The 17,655-nt window shown below is 35.0% G+C and overlaps 1 protein-coding gene across 1 annotated transcript; it reads right to left on the bottom strand.

Moving 5' to 3' along the window:
• Positions 1-10,369: 10,369 nt before the first annotated feature.
• Positions 10,370-16,333, bottom strand: LOC140838131 (peptidyl serine alpha-galactosyltransferase-like). The gene is made up of 8 exons (XM_073204210.1): positions 15,997-16,333; positions 15,750-15,920; positions 15,352-15,595; positions 14,721-14,921; positions 13,610-14,085; positions 12,158-12,322; positions 11,791-12,034; positions 10,370-11,607 (listed from the first exon to the last, which is right to left on the bottom strand). The coding sequence occupies exons 1-8, from the start codon at positions 16,293-16,295 to the stop codon at positions 10,780-10,782; spliced, it is 2,628 nt and encodes an 875-aa protein (XP_073060311.1). The 5' UTR covers positions 16,296-16,333; the 3' UTR covers positions 10,370-10,779.
• Between the last annotated feature and the right edge of the window lie 1,322 nt (positions 16,334-17,655).

The following is a 17,655-nucleotide window of genomic DNA, read 5'->3' as shown; positions in this document are numbered from 1 at the left end:
ATCCTAGTACAAGCATAGATGCAGCCTTGGTTGCTTGGAATCGAGCCAGACCCTGAACGACAAAAACAAGCCAAAACCGTGAAGGCACAAGGAAAGAGAGGCGAAAATCTGCACTTTGTTTTCGAAAATGTTGTTGTGGTGATTTTGGTTTTTATCAAGGGTCAAGCACATGTAATGGTTTAAAAATAATATATAACTTGATTGAAGAGCAAAGTAATAATATAGACATGCCTGGAAATTTTGATGAATAAGAAAACAAACTAGTGCGACGACACGACGCGGCGGAGACGGAGTGTTCTTCTTTTGTTTCTTATTTTTCTCTCTTGTTTCTCCCTTTCTTTCTCACAATTTTCTGCTTATTCTTCTCTGAAATTTCGAGAATATGGATGGAGGAAATGGCTAGGGAATGAAGGGAAGTTTACTAAATAAAAAGGGAGCTTTGAAAGGCAAAATGAATCTTGTTATCCTAGTTGTTTGTTAGATAGGAAAAGATATAATATATTATGGGATTTGATGGAGTGATTGGAGATGAATGGCCGATTCTTAGCTATCCAATAAAGGTAGATGTTTCTTATTTAATAATTTTTTGGTGATTAAAAATGAAGGGATTATTATGTCAAGAAAATTATTAAGGAAAGATATCAATGAAAATGAGTTGTCAAATTTAATTCAAATCTTAAATGGGAGGTGGCCGAAATTTGCTATTAAAAATATGAGAGGATATTGCTTAATTGTTAATTGGTGGGGATTTAAAATGAAGGAATTATTCTACCATGAAGGGATAGGGAAAGATATCAAAAATAGAGAGTTGACAAACTTATATCAAATCTTATAAGGTGGCTGATTTTTGCTTATTAGAAATGGGGTAGAATATTGCTTAAATATTGTATTTTAAATCTTTAAAGTTTTATCTACCCATTAAATATTTTAGTGAATTAATAAATTAATTATTGAACCTAAAAGAATTTATTTACTACTTATCTCAAATTACTTAAATAATTCCTTAAACATTCTTTTACATTAAACTAACTTATTATTTATTTTAAATAAATTCTAGGAATGTTTTCTTAATATTAAATTTTATCTTCATACTCCAACTCCAGTCCAGCCTCACTTAAACTGAAAAGATAAAACTAAACTACTGCGTAAAATACTAAACAATTTTTAAAGAAAAGAATTTTAATCCTCATGCATAAAATCATTTTAATTTAAATAATAGTAATTATGCATGGCTTATACATAGTCTGATTTACGGGTTCTACACATTGATTGGATCATCCTCCGCCATTCCATCATTTTCTTCATGTTCTTGGAGTAGCGCTATGTAATCATCCGGAATAGCGCTCTTCTTTTCTCTAGTTGACCTCCGTAAAGACACTTGTTCTTCAGACGCTGGTTCTTGAGCTTGTTGAGTTTATTCGATTGGAACTTGATTGACAATGTCTTGTTGTTCTTGTATCATATCGTGATCAATGACATGAATACAATCCTGAACATTAACAGTATCAATCATAAGAATATGAACCATTTCCTCTTGAAGAATATTTGGATAAAATTCCGCCTCGAAGACAAAGTCTGTTATTTTATTCTTCCCCCCATCCCGTCTCAAATATTTTGTTTACTTTGGGATCATAAAATTTATAGCCCCTTGATCGCTCAGAATACCCAATAAAGAGCTACTGACTGTTCTAGAGTCTAGTTTCTTTTCATGTGGACGATATGGCCTAGCCTCAGCTGGACATCCCCAAATATGAAAATGTTTTAGACTTGCCTTTCACCCTGTCCAAAGCTCATAAGGTGTTATAATAGCTTCTTTAGTTAGTACTCTATTTAGAATGTAAGCTGATGTTTTTAATGCTTCTCCCCAGAGTGACTCTGGTAAGGTTGAATGACTGATCATACTCCTGACCATATCCTTAAGAGTCCTATTTCGTCGTTCAGCTACACCATTCATGCTTGGTGAGCTTGGCATGGTGTACTGTGGAACGATTCCACATTCCTCTAGGTATTGAGCAAAAGGCCATGCACGTTGTTCACCTGAACCGTCATTCCTACCGTAGTATTCACCACCATGATCAGATATGACTTTCTTAATTCTTTTGTCGAGTTGATTCTCTACTTCAGTCTTAAATGATTGAAAACCTCCAATCTCTGTGATTTTTCATGGATAAGAATAAGTATGCATATCTAGAGTAATCATCAATGAATGATACAAAATATTGTTGACCATTCCAAGAAGGTGTTGGAAATGGTTCACAAATATCTGTATGTATCAATTCCAATACCTCTGTGGCTCTATATACACCCTCTTTTTTTCGTTTGGTCTGTTTGCCTTTGATGCATTCGACACGATTGTGTAAGTCTGTAAAATCAACGGGGTTCAAAATTCCATCTGATACAAGTCGTTCAAATCTATTTGTAGAGATGTGTCCTAATCGCTTGTGCCAAAATACACCAGAGTTTTCATTATTAAATTTACGCTTAGTACCACGTAATTCCACATTTAAGGTTTCCATATAAGAAGCATTTGTATCAAGCATACATAGATTGTCATAAATTATAAGTGAACCAGTTCCAACAACATTAGAGTTAATAGGTAACCTAAACATATTGTTTCCAAAAGAACAACAATAACCATATTTGTCCAAACTAGAAACATAAACCAAATTCCGTCTAAATGACGGTACAACAAAAGTATCTATTAAGTCTAAATAATAACCAGTACTTAATAACAATTTGAAATTCCCTATTACTTCCACTTCGACTGACTTGCCATCACCTACATAAATGCATCTTTCAGCATCATTTGGCTTTCGGCAGCTCAGGCAACCCTGCATTGAAACACTTATATTAATAGTAGCACCGGAATTTAACCACCAAGTGTTTCTCGGTACTGAAGCTAAATTTACTTCAGAACATACCAAACTTGAAAATGTACCTTTCTTTGCACGCCATGCATGGTACTTAGGACAATCTTTCTTGACATGATCATCCTTATCACATAAGAAACAATCTTTCTTGTCATTATCTTGCTTGTTCTTCTTTGGATATGGACCTTTAGCAGCATCATTCATTATTTTCTTGCCCTTATCTTTAGAGGTGCTTGCATAATGGACACTTTCAGTCTTGTCTTGCTTCAATCTCTCTTCCTCTTGAACACAATAAGAAATGATCTCATTAAGAGATCATTTCTTCTTTTGACAGTTATAACTGATTTTGAACTGACTAAATTGGTTTGGAAGAGAAATCAACACTAAATGAACAAGCATGTCTTATGACAATTCAAGATTAAGTGCCTTCAATTGCGATGCAAGGTGAGACATTTCCATAATATATTCTCGGATATTTTCCTTGCCTTTATACTTCATGGAAATCAAGCTCTTCGGAATCATGATTGTTTCTGCCTTATCACTTTTGGCAAATCGCTTCTCCATCTCATCGAGATAATCCTTAGCTTTGGTGACGCTTGATGATCATAAGACTCATGCGGTTAGAGCGTTCCCACTTCTCCTATCCAGCCCTCTGCTCAGAGGAACTAGAATATGTAAGAGCAGCATGTTGCTATGTCCTGATCGCAAGGTCTAGATCCATGCAGCCAAGAACAATAAGGATGTTCTCCTTCCAATCTTTAAAATTTGTCCCAATAAGGATCGACACTGAACTTAGATTAGCAGATATAGTAGCAACTTTTGCTGAAAAGAGAACATAATAATAACATAAATAACATGCTCATCTTAAATAAATTAGAAGTAAATGGCAAATCACATCTCAAGATACCTAGTGCAATATCAATACCAAGTCTTTGGACAATAATATCATTTGCAAGTGGTACTCTTGTGGTAATAATCAAACATTAACAATAATACATGACAAACAAGAAATCTATCTTTGGATAGATTTCTTATTTTCATAAAATAAACTAGTAAAATCTTGTAATTGTTACATGTTCATTATCACAAGAAAATGAATCATTTTGTCAAGTATAAATCTTCCTTTGGACTGATCAACACTCACATAAATATACTCATTTTCACTTTATTTAAAACCTTAATGATATCCTAATACCTCAAATAAAAATAAATAAATTTAAATAACACCGGTCACTTTGGCGACATATAATTTAAATTTAATTTAATTTGAAATATTAGATATTAATAGACGTATGAAATTTATTTAATTTTTTTAATCCATTATGATAAACTAAATGATTAAATTTAATGAAATCAAACATAAAACTGTGGCAAAAATAAATGACACTTATATAAAAAATATTGTCATTATTTTAAATAATAACCGTGCCCTTTATATAAGGATTTGGAAAAGTTTTCACTTGTCTGTTTTGATTTATATTTCCAAAAACCACAGACGCACCGTTCAATTTTCAACCAACCAATAATCACATACACCGATAGAATCATTTTGGAAAGGAAAATAAAATTTGGTTTCAAATGCTCAGAATCGGTGGGGACCCAATCACCATTGGATTGTGCATGAAGAATAATTAATTATCAAATCCACATAATCCATCCAAAAATAATTTGGAAGGGAAATAAAAAAACGAAAAAAAGAATAAAACATTGTTTAGCCCAAAAGATTACGGCAGATTAAACATAATTTGTTAAACAACAAAAATTTATAATCTTAATCTTCTAATCGGCCGTGAACAATCATGGATATGACAAAAAAAACTTCTTAAAAATTTCATAATCATAATCGACTGGAGTGAAATCGAAACAATTAATGGAGGCAAAATAATTTCTTAAGAATTTGGAATAGAGTGCTCTGATACCAATTGATGAAATCAATTGGATTTCAAATCTCGACACAGAAAAAAATCCATAAATTCTATCCAATTCTCAAGAAATCACTCAAATAATAATCAAAATTGCGGAAGCGTACCGGAATCCATGACTTATAGACGTGTTGGAACTTTTCAAGTTCGCAATCTTGATTTTGATGTTAATAAAACTTGTTATTGTGTTTCTAACATATTTACTCAAGTGTGAAGTTGCAAACACAAGAAGCAAGCTGAAACTGAATTCTGCACAAACTGAATTTCTGGCAAGGTTCGGTGTTTTGATGATATCTCCCAGCTGGATGATTCAAATGACAATCCGCCAATTGAACTGCTTAGAAAACCCAATTTGGAACAAATCGTATTTCTCATCAGTTGGACAAAATCGGATGTTATCATGGTCTAACTGATCGCTCAATTACCGAACTGATCACACGAAAACAGCAATCAGTTGTGTTTGAGCAGCTGCCGTATTTTATTCATATCTCTCAGCTCGGTTATCGAAACGAAGCGATTAAGTATGCGTTGGAAAGATAAGACAAAGATCTACAAATCATTTTTAAAGTCAAAGTCTGAATCGAAGCTTATGATGCTGATAAATGACGATGAAGCTACTGGTTCTGCACAAACTGAAATCAGATAGACTGATTTCAGCACACCTGCTGAAACGGAACCAGCTGCTGACTAGCTGCTGACCAACTGAACTGAACCAGCTGCTGACCAACTGAAACTGAACCAGTCCAACTGAATGACCAGTTGAGTTGACCAGAGTTGACCAGTTGACCAGAGTTGACCAGTCGGGAAAATGCCCAGCAAGCTGAATTTGACCGTTGCAATCTCGGAAACAGTACAGAAACTTTTCAAACGGTCATATTCTTGTGTCTAACGTATATATCAGTGTTGGAGCCTATAAATACAACATATTGAAGATCAAACAAGAGCTTTTGAAGAGAATTCAAAGCATGGGCAGTTAGCATGAAGAAATCAGCTAGTTGAGAGCACAAGCCCTTGTGTGAGGATACATTTGAGATGTGCACTGTAAAAAATAAATTCCTCACACACACAATCACTCACACATATACGAGAGAGTTGAGCTTACAGGTTTAGTTGAGTGAGTCTTTACACAAAGACGTAAAACATAGTGTTTGTAGTCTTTGCATATGAGACATTAAACAATATGCTGATTGTGAGGTGCTGCCTACAATCTTGAGTGCTAGGAGTTCTAGTTGGGTGCTGGCCTTCCGGATCGGGTTTGTACAAAGAGTTGTATGAATCAAAGTCTTCTAGTGAATTCTTCCCAAGGGGAAGAAGGGGTGACGTAGGAGTGTTTGAAATCTCCGAACATCCATAAACAAATTCGTGTCTATTTGTTTATTGCATTTACTTATCATTTTCGTAGTTTTTAAAGGATGCATTGTTGAAGCATTTTATGTGTTCTTCAAATACCAAAATATTGCATACCAAGTGTTTGATAAAATGCTTCAACTGAATATTTTTACTCATTCAACTTGCATATATTTTAAATGGTTTACAAAATATTCATTCGGTTTCTACGAAGGATTATTTCGAGAATCTTCCGCTTGGTTTTTAACCAAACTCGATTTAATTCATCGGTGTTCAATATTTCAAGAACCGAGCTATTGTAGCTCAACGGTGATCCCCCTAACCGATCCTAACACGTGGTATCAGATCCGGTTGTTCTTGAAAGAACATTGAAACTGATTTTGATGTTTAAAATTCGAAATTTCAGATTTTTTACACACATATATATGCAAAACTGAATCTTCGCGCAGCTTGCAGCGACCGTGGGAAAAATGACATATCTCCTTGCTCGATTGTCCAAATGACGAACCGCTTTTTGTGTTGCAAACTAGACTCGTAGAGGTTTACAGCGGTATAAAATTTGCAGCGTAATTATCCCCGAGAAAATACAGTTTATTTGTTGAAGACAGAGCATATGTGCTGCAGCAGAAAATGAGCCATGAAGAAAATTGGTTAGTTATCCCTCTTCTTTTACATTTTTCAAAATTTCAAAAATATAGGGGGAGAACTCATTATGACTTTAATGAGTAGATTTTTTTTTTAATATTGAGGGGGAGAAAATCTTGTTTAAAATGTTTTGAAAATATGACTTTTTGATTCACACAAAAAGGGAGAGAAATATGTTAGTTGAGTTGATTGTTTATCCAAGTTTTGTGATCATCAAAAAAGGGGAGATTGTTGGAACTTTTCAAGTTCGCAATCTTGATTTTGATGTTAATAAAACTTGTTATTGTGTTTCTAACATATTTACTCAAGTGTGAAGTTGCAAACACAAGAAGCGAGCTGAAACTGAATTCTGCAAAAATTGAATTTCTGGCAAGCTTGGTGTTTTGATGATATCTCCCATCTGGATGATTCAAATGACAACCCGCCAATTGGACTGATTAGAAAACCCAATTTGGAACAAATCGTATTTCACGTCAGTTGGACAAAATCGGATGTTATCATGGTCTAACTGATCGCTCAATTACCGAATTGATCACACGAAAACAGCAATCAGTTGTGTTTGAGCAGCTGCCGTATTTTGGTCATATCTCTCAGCTCGGTTATCGAAACTAAGCGATAAAGTATGCGTTGGAAAGATAAGACAAAGATCTACAAATCATTTTTATAAGTCAAAGTCTGAATCGAAGCTTATGATGCTGATAAATGACGATGAAGCTACTGGTTCTGCACAAACTGAAATCAGATAGACTGATTTCAGCACACCTGTTGAAACTGAACCAACTACTGACCAGCTGCTGACCAACTGAACTGAACCAGCTGCTGACCAACTGAAACTAGCTGCTGACCAACTGAAACTGAACCAGTCCAACTGAATGACCAGTTGAGTTGACCAGAGTTGACCAGTTGACCAGAGTTGACCAGTCGGGAAAATGCCTAGCAAGCTGAATTTGACTGTTGCAATCTCGGAAACAGTACAGAAACTTTTCAAACGGTCATATTCTTGTGTCTAACGTATATATCAGTGTTGGAGCCTATAAATACAACATATTGAAGATCAAACAAGAGCTTTTGAAAAGAATTCAAAGCATGGGCAGTTAGCATGAAGAAACCAGCTAGTTGAGAGCACAAGCCCTTGTGTGAGGATACATTTGAGATGTGCACTGTAAAAAATAAATTCCTCACACACACAATCACTCACACATATACGAGAGAGTTGAGCTTACAAGTTTAGTTGAGTGAGTCTTTACACAAAGACGTAAAACATTGTGTTTGTAGTCTTTGCATATGAGACATTAAACAATATGCTGATTGTGAGGTGCTGCCTACAATCTTGAGTGCTAGGAGTTCTAGTTGGGTGCTGCCCTTCCGGATCGGGTTTGTACAAAGAGTTGTATGAATCAAAGTCTTCTAGTGAATCCTTCCCAAGGAGAAGAAGGGGTGACGTAGGAGTGTTTGAAATCTCCGAACATCCATAAACAAATTCGTGTCTATTTGTTTATTGCATTTACTTATCATTTTCGTAGTTTTTAAAGGATGCATTGTTGAAGCATTTTATGTGTTCTTCAAATACCAAAATATTGCATACCAAGTGTTTGATAAAATGTTTCAACTGAATATTTTTACTCATTCAACTTGCATATATTTTAAATGGTTTACAAAATATTTATTCGGTTTCTACGAAGGATTATTTCGAGTATCTTCCGCTTGGTTTTTAACCAAACTCGATTTAATTCATCAGTGTTCAATATTTCAAGAACCGAGCTATTGTAGCTCAACGATGATCCCCCTAACCGATCCTAACAAGACGATTATTGGAAATGATCTTCAATCTTGAATTTTCTTCTAAAACTAGAGAGTTCTGTTGATGGGAAACAAAACAATGCGTCGTTCTGCAAAATCGGGACCATAACCTCATTTTATAATTAAACAAATTTCACTATTTCTAATTTGGCCCCCTCAACAAACCAGAAATATCATATATGGTATCCACACAATAATATCATGACAATTAAGACATTAAGGCTATGTTTGGTGTATATGATAAGATAAATAATTGGATTGATGACAAAACTCAAGGTAAGGATATTAATGTGTTGTGATAAAATATGTTTTGTTTGGTAAGATTTTTATGAGTATGATAAATTTTATATTTTTTGTTGTTGAGACAAAAATACCCCTAAAATAACATTGATGACAATTTAATATATAAAATGATATTTGTAGTTTTCTATATTAATTCTAGTGATAATATTGAAATTAGTGAACAGTGAAAGTTTTTTTCTTAATTTTAATTAGAGTAATAAAAACAAAAAAAATTTCTTCAAATTTTGCAGTGGGATAAAATAGTAATTTATGTGATATTTTAAGCATTGGATTGTCCATACTTTCAAAACTATGTGATTTCTTTTCAACCAAATATAGTTTTTTTATCATGGACTTCTTGATTAATTGGGCTTATAAGCCTAAGTCAATTCTTATTCTAAATTAGACCACATCAATTAATGACTTATTTAATTGATGACATTAAATATTTATAATTACAATTATGGTCCTTAAAATTCTAACAAGACATCATAATGCTGAAGCAGGTGAGGGCCTATACACACCGATAATTTTGAAATGTTTCATCTAGAATAGGAGAATTTTCTAAATCTTGTGATTAATCAATGTGTCGACTGTCGACTCTGTGTCCTCGGTGGAGTATAGAGACTGTTCATGGTCAGGTTCGAGGATATGAGGTTTTATACACCGCGGATTATGATTCAGTTGTCTGCAGTTGCGTGAAGTTTCAGATGGAAGGGATTTTGTGTAGCCATGCATTGAAAGTTCTTGACTGCAGGAATGTGAAGATAGTTCCAAGTCAATATGTTTTGAAGCGATGGACCAGAGATGCAAGGGCTTAAATGAGCTCTTTTCAGTTGTAGGCGAAGTACTTGATAGTGTTTATATTCAGGGTTAATTCCAGTCGATCCAGGATTTTTGGGGGCCCCGAAATTTGGATATTTAAGAAATAATATAATATATAATTTTTTTTCATCTGGTCTTAAATGGTGTTTCGACTGAATATATTGCAGTAAATTTGAGGATTGCATTTATATGTCTTAAAAAATAATAAAGTAATGAGATGTTTCTTCCTTGTCCTGTTTTCCACAGCTACTGGATTATTCCACCACGTCATCTTCTATTCTAGATCTCCTTTACTCACCAGCTTCCACCCAAATGATGATAGCAGATCAATTTCCGTAGATCATCACCATCATCATCACTATCTCTACCTTCAGCTTCTTGGGTATTTTTTGCCACCCCAAGGAAAAGCCTGAAGTGTGTTTTGGTGGGTGGATTTAAAGTCGTGGATTTCAAATCCAGCTGATTACTTTGATGGGTCACTTTTAACTTTAGGCTAACCGAATCGGAATTGAAAAAATAGCGTTTTTTCTCATTTCTGAGTTACCAATACATGTGCTAAACAAGTCGTCTGAGGAAAATCTTGATGTTACGATACAAACAACAGAAGAATATCGCACAACGTTTGCAGAAATAGGACAATAAGACCGCAGATGCTTGAATTGGTAGTTCAAAACAAGATACAAGCAAATAAGAGATACATCCATATAATAACCAAGACAAGAAGAAAATTTGACGTGTATAAGCTTTTTTATTGTTCATTATCCAGTCATCTCGTAATCAGAATCTCAAAACAGGAAAACTTGATCTTAAGTCTAAACTCATACATTACAAAACTGGGAATCAGTGAATATAATGTTTAAACCTGTGAGATTCTGTCAAGCTCTTTAACTGTCTAGAATTGGAGGAGAAACGATCAGAAACAGTTCAAATAGCTGCCAAAAGATTCGTGCTTGAATCTTGACAGGCTTCATCTCAAATATTCAGCACGGAATGGATATGTAAGAAATGTAAGTCTCCAAATGTAGGAATTTTTATGGCTTTTCCTTTTTACAATAGTTAAGAATATCGGAGATACTTATAATGTTCATTCATATACCATAATCTTGACTAAGAGAGGTTCTTCTCTTGGACTTCAAAGTTTTACCTCTTTTTTTATACCCTCTGCGACTGAAAATCACCATTGACATCACTGCCACAAAACCAAAGATTGAGAATGCCCACAAGCCAATTATCCAAAATCTCATGGAAGTGAATGTTTGGCTGGTCTCTACTGGTGGTGATACTCCCTGAGATTCATTGTTCAGCTCGGAAGTATGTCCAAGGGAATCAATTCCATCAATTTTTCCAAATTTCCTCGAAGCTGAAATTTCATTGGTGGATTTGTGACTTGTGAAGGGTAACAAAGGGAGATTAGGAGTTCCTCGAGTTTGTGTGGTCGGCGAATCAGGATCAGTGGCTTGACGAGATGGGTTGGTTGACAAATCGAGATCAGGGGTCTCATGTCTCAGGTTGGTTGAGGAATCAGAACTGGGGATCTTCCGAGTCAGTGTGTTTGAGGAATCAGGATCAGGAATCTTATGAACGGCTGCGGACAAGGAGATGGGATCAGCGCATCTCCTTCTCTTGTGATGATGTTTTAGAGCATCATTCAAAGTTTTAACACACTCAATGCTTAGCAAGTCCCGTTGGAACAAATTTTCATCCGATCGATCAAGAATTGACGAATCAGGAGGATCAGGAAACCGAGCCCAACATCTCTCAACCACATCTGCATGTCTCCAGTTAGCTTTATCAAAGCTCCAATTACCAACCTTAAAATCCAAGCCATAATGAAGAACTCTATATTTGACACCAGGTGCAGGGACATATCCGGGATATATCAAAATCTCATTGCTTATAACATGCCGCAAATTCAACTGCAGCCAGAAATATGAATATATTGTCTTAAGAATTTCATAACTAGATTTGTTACACTTTGAGCAAGCAAAATCTCATGCATCACATTTGGCAAGGCCTGACATCATCCATTTTAATTCTGCAAAATAAAACGATGCAAAAAGACCGATAATATGATAAAAATGAAACAGAAACATAAGTACCTCTGCTGCCCCAAAGGAGTAACCGTACATCTCACTGATCCAACCAGCTTCGTATATATCTCCAGTGAAGTTTCTTGACCAGTGGCCCATATCTGCTCGAACTTCCTCGGTTTTATGTAGCCAAAGCAAAGCAAATCTCCTTAGGTCCCCCATATGCATTATGATTACACCTCCAACCTTGCTGCAAGCTTCAGGGTGGCGAGTATGAATCCTTGCAAGCTCATTGTCACAGCCAATTAGGTAACTGGCATAGCATATTGAAAAGTCAAATGATAAAGTAATATCATAACAATTTCTGTAGGAAATTTGCTAACGAAGATGTATTCCCACACCAAATTGTTTAAGCAAAACAAAAAAACTTTCGTACTTATAGGGAGTGGAAACAGGCTGTCCCCGTGCAGCATTGAACTCCCATGGCGTAATTGGTCCTTTCATTATCATGTCAGCGTCCAGGATAACTATGTATTCCGCGTCAGTCTTTACATGGTTGAGCCAATGAACAACTGCAGCTGGTTTATTAATTGCCGGATACCTATCACAGCACAAATTATAATCAGGTGTCACTAAATATTTTTCAGTATGGCATGCAGGGATTGGGTCCGTTATTTAGATATTTGGAGATACCAAGATAAATCTTTTTCATAAAAAAAAACTGTATGCGAAATTGCATGTAAACACATGGAGGTTAATCTTTCTAATAGGTAACTATGGTTGACTAATGGAGAAAAAAAAAATCACTAGGAAGAAGATAATCACGTGTAAAAAAAATTTCAAGCGAGGATCTCAGCAAAGATCAAGGAAAACTCACTTTTAACTGGAGTTCAAAATAGTCGTTTGGGAGTAATTTTGGTACCTTGAAAGAGGATTGTAAGAAGTATTCTCATGATGTGATCAATAGAGTCAAAATGCACTGAAATTTGATACCAACAGAACCTTTTTCGCCTCACAGAGAACCTCATATTATTCTACCTTATTATGTCAGCAAATTGATTCACCTCATCGCATTTTTCTAAACACCAAAACTACTGCTTAAAGAGCTTCCTACTCCTTTCATGGTTATTAACACCAATAAAAGAAGAGAAATGATTAGATATGGTAACTCAAAGTATGACTAATAAATAGTTACTATTAAAGAAAAAGAACCATCAACAAATATATGATATATGTATCTAATATTTTCAATAATTCCCAGATCACCATCAACCAACTAAATCCACGCCCACATAAACAATAAAGGAAAAAGCTCGGGATTTGTGATTAGTTCCTCAGGTTAACAGAAAATAATAAAAACGAGAGCTTAAATTATTTCAGTTTTTTCCCCTTCCTTTTTATTGCAGGATAGTTTCAAACTATAGATTGTGACAGAAAAGAAAAACATAAAAAATGTATGTGTTCTGAGTAATCCTCTCGTTTGAGGTAGGAGGGCAAGTGTGGGGAGATGGAAACTATTTCTTAAACCACGCATGCTAGGAAAATATTGTCCACTGAGAAGAATTCAGAATTGAATACAATAAATGAGGCTGGTTCGCTGAAGAAAGTTCAAGGAAGCACAGATTACTTAGATGGGTGATAGTTATTAACCTTTTTATAGTTTATGTCTAGAGGTGGAGTTGAGAATGCTCTCTCCATCTGTCTTGTCCTATATCCCCAATCAAAGAATGTGGCACAAAAGCAAACGTCACTCATTATATGTTACATACAGTTTGAGAATGCCAATTTTTGTTCTCTTTTATCCATAACAATTGTCACTACTTGTCCATGTGCAAGATTATATCTTAAGGTTGTGATCATATTCAGCAAAAGTAGAAAAAAAAATTACCAATCCCCTGTTAACGGATGTCGGCTCATTGATGGAACATAGTGCGTGTGAGCTAAATCATGCCCCTTATATTGCTTCAAGTCCTCTTCTGTACAACTTAGTAGCCTTGTAATGTTTCCTGGCTGACCACTCAGGTGAAAACTATGAACAAGCCCCACAGTCTGCCAATCAAAGTAAGGAGAACATTCTGTCGAAAAAATGGTATGGATTTTTGGATATGTCTTTCCAGATTCATTGGCATCTTGCTTCTGTACATTCACTTCCATGGTTTGAAGACTTTTTGGAGTCAATAGTTTTGGACGAGTAAGATCTGAAAATGTTTTGCTCCGTAAGAAACTCAAGTATTTTGACTGTGTGGGCTTGGGGCAACCATAAGCTGAATGTTGCAACAATAGACCTTCATTTAGCATATTTATACATTCTAAATTGAGGTATAGTTCCCGTCTTTTGTTTGGATCTCTTTCCAAATCTCTCACCTGTAGGAAAGGCCAGGCCATACCAATTTGAAATTCGAATGTTTCATTAAACAATTCAACTTTGTGTTCAATACCAATCACTCTTAAAAATCAACAATAAATGCTGGAGAAAAATAAGGCATAGAGAATAATTTGCACCAAGAATTTTCATTATGTATCCCATCTCCATTGAGTAGCCATTTTCCAGAGTTAACAGATAAAGAAGAATAAAATTGTAATTCTCACTTGCCTGATTAGCATGAGAGAATTCCCACTGCTATCCAAATGGTAGGGCACACAATGGATGGTGACAAACACTATCTACCAGTAATTTTTTAGCACAAACAACATTCCAATCCTCATACATTGATTCCAGAATACATTCTTGAAACTCTAACTAGTGTTGAAAGGAAAATATACATAGATGCGGCAAGAAAATCTATATTTGTAAATTAAGTAGCTCCACGCATTTTGTCACTCGAAAGTGTACAAATCTGGTGATCAAATTGTCCGAACAAACTACTAGTTAAAATCAAATTTTCAATGTGTACTTATTATATAAATCTAAATCTAATTGACAACGATAAGAGTGAAAGAAGTCAAAACCCTGAAATTGGCGGGAAAGGTTGCTGCAAGAAATCAGGTTATCAATTTACCTCTCTTGGATAAGGAGGCTCGGGAAAGAGACGCCCACAATCATATACAATGTTGTCTTCATGGTGATCTAACTTACTGAACGACCAATTTCCAACGCTAAAAGGTAGCCCATAGTGCAAAAGAATGGGCTCAATGCCCTCTCCAGGAACATAGCCTGGATAAATCATCAGATTATCGTTTATCTTGTGGCGGAGTCCTACCTGTCAAAAGCAGAAATCATAGTCATGAATGTCTCTATTTTTACTTCAATGGTGCCGGGGGAAGGGGATAAGGACAGAATTATGTGTCTTTTTCTGGTTAATATAATTGTGTATGACATTTACAGAAAGATATAGCAGCTGGAAGCTGAAGATGTTAGACAACACTACTATGTTAGTTAACAGTCATGCTTTGAATTTTCAACATGCTATCTTACATTTGTCTTTAGAAGTTCGATAACTTTTAATTAGATTATTTTGTCATTCTCTTAAATTTAATATATTTTTAGTAGCAAGGTTGCATCACTTCTCCCATCCAATCTTGTTACTTCAAAATAAGCTTACTGGTGGTGTTGCAAGAAAAATTAGAAATATCTAACAGAAGCACGAAATATTGGATAACTTATGATAAAGTTAGTGCAAAAAAGGTTACCTCTGCAGCCCCAAAGGAGTATCCATACATTTCACTAATCCACCCTGCTCCATAAATATCACCAGTATAATTAGTTCCCCAATGAGCCGTATCTCCCCGTACTTCTTCGGTTTTTGATAACCACATCGGTGCCAAAGCCCGAAGATCATCTATATGCATGGCTAAAAGCCCGCCGACCTTGTCACAGAGTTCGGGATGCTTTGTGTGCAATTTAGCCAGAAGATTATCACATCCAACCAAGTATCTGGCCAATACACCGCTTCTTTTTATGAAAAACTTTTTAAGGAAAGGTGGTAAAAGAAAAGGCTCGTACCAAAAGAAACAATCCCATGCATCCCCTCATATTATTTGGTGGAAAAACACGAGTAACCTATCAGTTTGATGGCTTGTATTATTACCCATAATATGCAGCAACTGGGCGGCCTTTTTCTGCTCCTAGGTCCCAGGGAACAATTGGACCTCGAATGATCATATCTGCGTCTAGAATTACCACCCAATCAACATTCTGGGCATCCTTGCTATGTTTAAGCCAATGCAATATCCCAGCTGGTTTATTAATGGCTGGATACCTGGGGAAAAATGAAGCATGAAATAGATAATTTGGAAAAAGGAAACGGGATATCCGAGTGATGAAGAAAAGCTGACCAATCACCAGTCTTGGGATGCCTACTCATGGATGGAACCTCAAGAGTTGGCGCCAAATCCATTCCCCTGTAAGTTTTCTTCTCCTCCTCGGTGCAGCTAAGCAGCCGGGTGATGGGGCCGGGCTGATGTGACTTACGGTAGCTATGCATGAGGCCCACAGTCTGCCAATCGAAATAGTTCTGGCACTCCACCGAGAAAAGCGTGTGCATCCTAAACGGCGCCTCTTGATCCCGCTGGATCTCAGCTCGCCCCACCAGCAGGACCGCCAACAACACCGCCGTTAATATTTCAACTCCCATTGATTACAATGACTATCCCAATGTTACTATTATCTGAATCTGGAGGATGTATACCGGACAAAATCTCGTTGACCTTTTTTTAAAAAAAAAATACCATATTTTTTGAAATTACTGAAATTATCATATCTAAATGTGATTATTCATAAAAAGAAAAAATTTCTCTAATTATAAAATAATAAGGATAATAATAATCTCTAAAATTTTATTTTAAAATAATATATTTTATATAAACATATATTGTAAAGATAATTGAGAGTCCACCTAACTAAGTGCCCATAATCCACGGCAACTTTCCATAAATTCATTATTATTGACAACCTAACTTACTTCTTAAATTCGTCGAATTATATTGCCAGCAGTTTCCGTCGACTTTTTAAAAGCATATACTTTGGTTTTTAAATAAATACATGATCATTAATAAATAGTAAATCAATTTGAAATAGTGATAAAACTCGGTTACAACCTTTATTCTTGTAAGCCATAACCACAAATTTCTATTATTTTTTCTAATTAATCAATATGTTCAACAACAAACGTTACAATATCTGTTGCAAAATGTTTTAATTCAATTTATATACATATCTAATTAAAATGTGTTTTTTTTTTTACAATTATGTGTTATTATTATCATTATTATAATATTCATAATTGTTTTGTTTAGATTTGCTTTAATTTTTTCAATTGAAATATTCCATTTTTTGGTTTAGTTGACTTTAAGACTGATTCAAAATGATGATTAACTAAAAATAATCTATACCGTGCAATTTGATCAACTTTGTCACTTTGGATTGTCTTGGTTTGATTTATCGGAACTCCTAAAACAGAAGGGTGGAAACAAAAGAAAAAACAGGATGGGCTATTATATTGAATTTGATTTTGGATACATGAAAATCTAGGCTATATTCGACTCAACTCAATTTAAACATTATTTGTTTGAACTCGGATTCGATCGAAACGTTCACTACTCATTTTTTTTGAAAAGTATTAGAATTTTTTTTATTCTTAATTCATTCGGTCGAAACACTAAGCATTTAAAATATAAATATTTTGTACCCTTTAAAAATAAACCAATCAACCATTATTTGAAAATCGAAAAGAAAGTAAATTCAAAGCATAAAGTCGTAAAACGTCAACCAACATAAACTGATATTATTTTAAAAATACACTTAACTATAACATCCTCTCAAAAATCTCTCAAAAGCATCATAAGTCAAAAAAATATTTAAGTAATCATAAATGATAAACTTATTTTATTTGCAGAAAACTAAGGACGGTCATCGGGTTGTGTGCAACTTCAATCCAGCAAGATCAACCATCAAGACCTCCATTAGCATCCATCTCATGCTGACCTGCATCGATC

The sequence above is a fragment of the Primulina eburnea genome, chromosome 8 (assembly GCF_022965805.1).
Source record: "Primulina eburnea isolate SZY01 chromosome 8, ASM2296580v1, whole genome shotgun sequence".
Taxonomy (NCBI): domain Eukaryota; kingdom Viridiplantae; phylum Streptophyta; class Magnoliopsida; order Lamiales; family Gesneriaceae; genus Primulina; species Primulina eburnea.
The sequence above is the reverse complement of the archived record's forward strand: the minus strand, read 5'-3'. Positions and strand labels throughout refer to the sequence as shown.

Coding starts and splice junctions, on each gene's coding strand:
- LOC140838131 (XM_073204210.1), bottom strand. CDS start 16,295: ATGGGAGTTGAAATATTAACGGCGGTGTTGTTGGCGGTCCTGCTGGTG. Junction 15,596..15,749: donor CCAGTTGCTGCATATTATGG/GTAATAATACAA, acceptor TGTATTGGCCAG/ATACTTGGTTGGATGTGATA. Junction 11,608..11,790: donor ACTCCTTTGGGGCAGCAGAG/GTACTTATGTTT, acceptor TTCTGGCTGCAG/TTGAATTTGCGGCATGTTAT.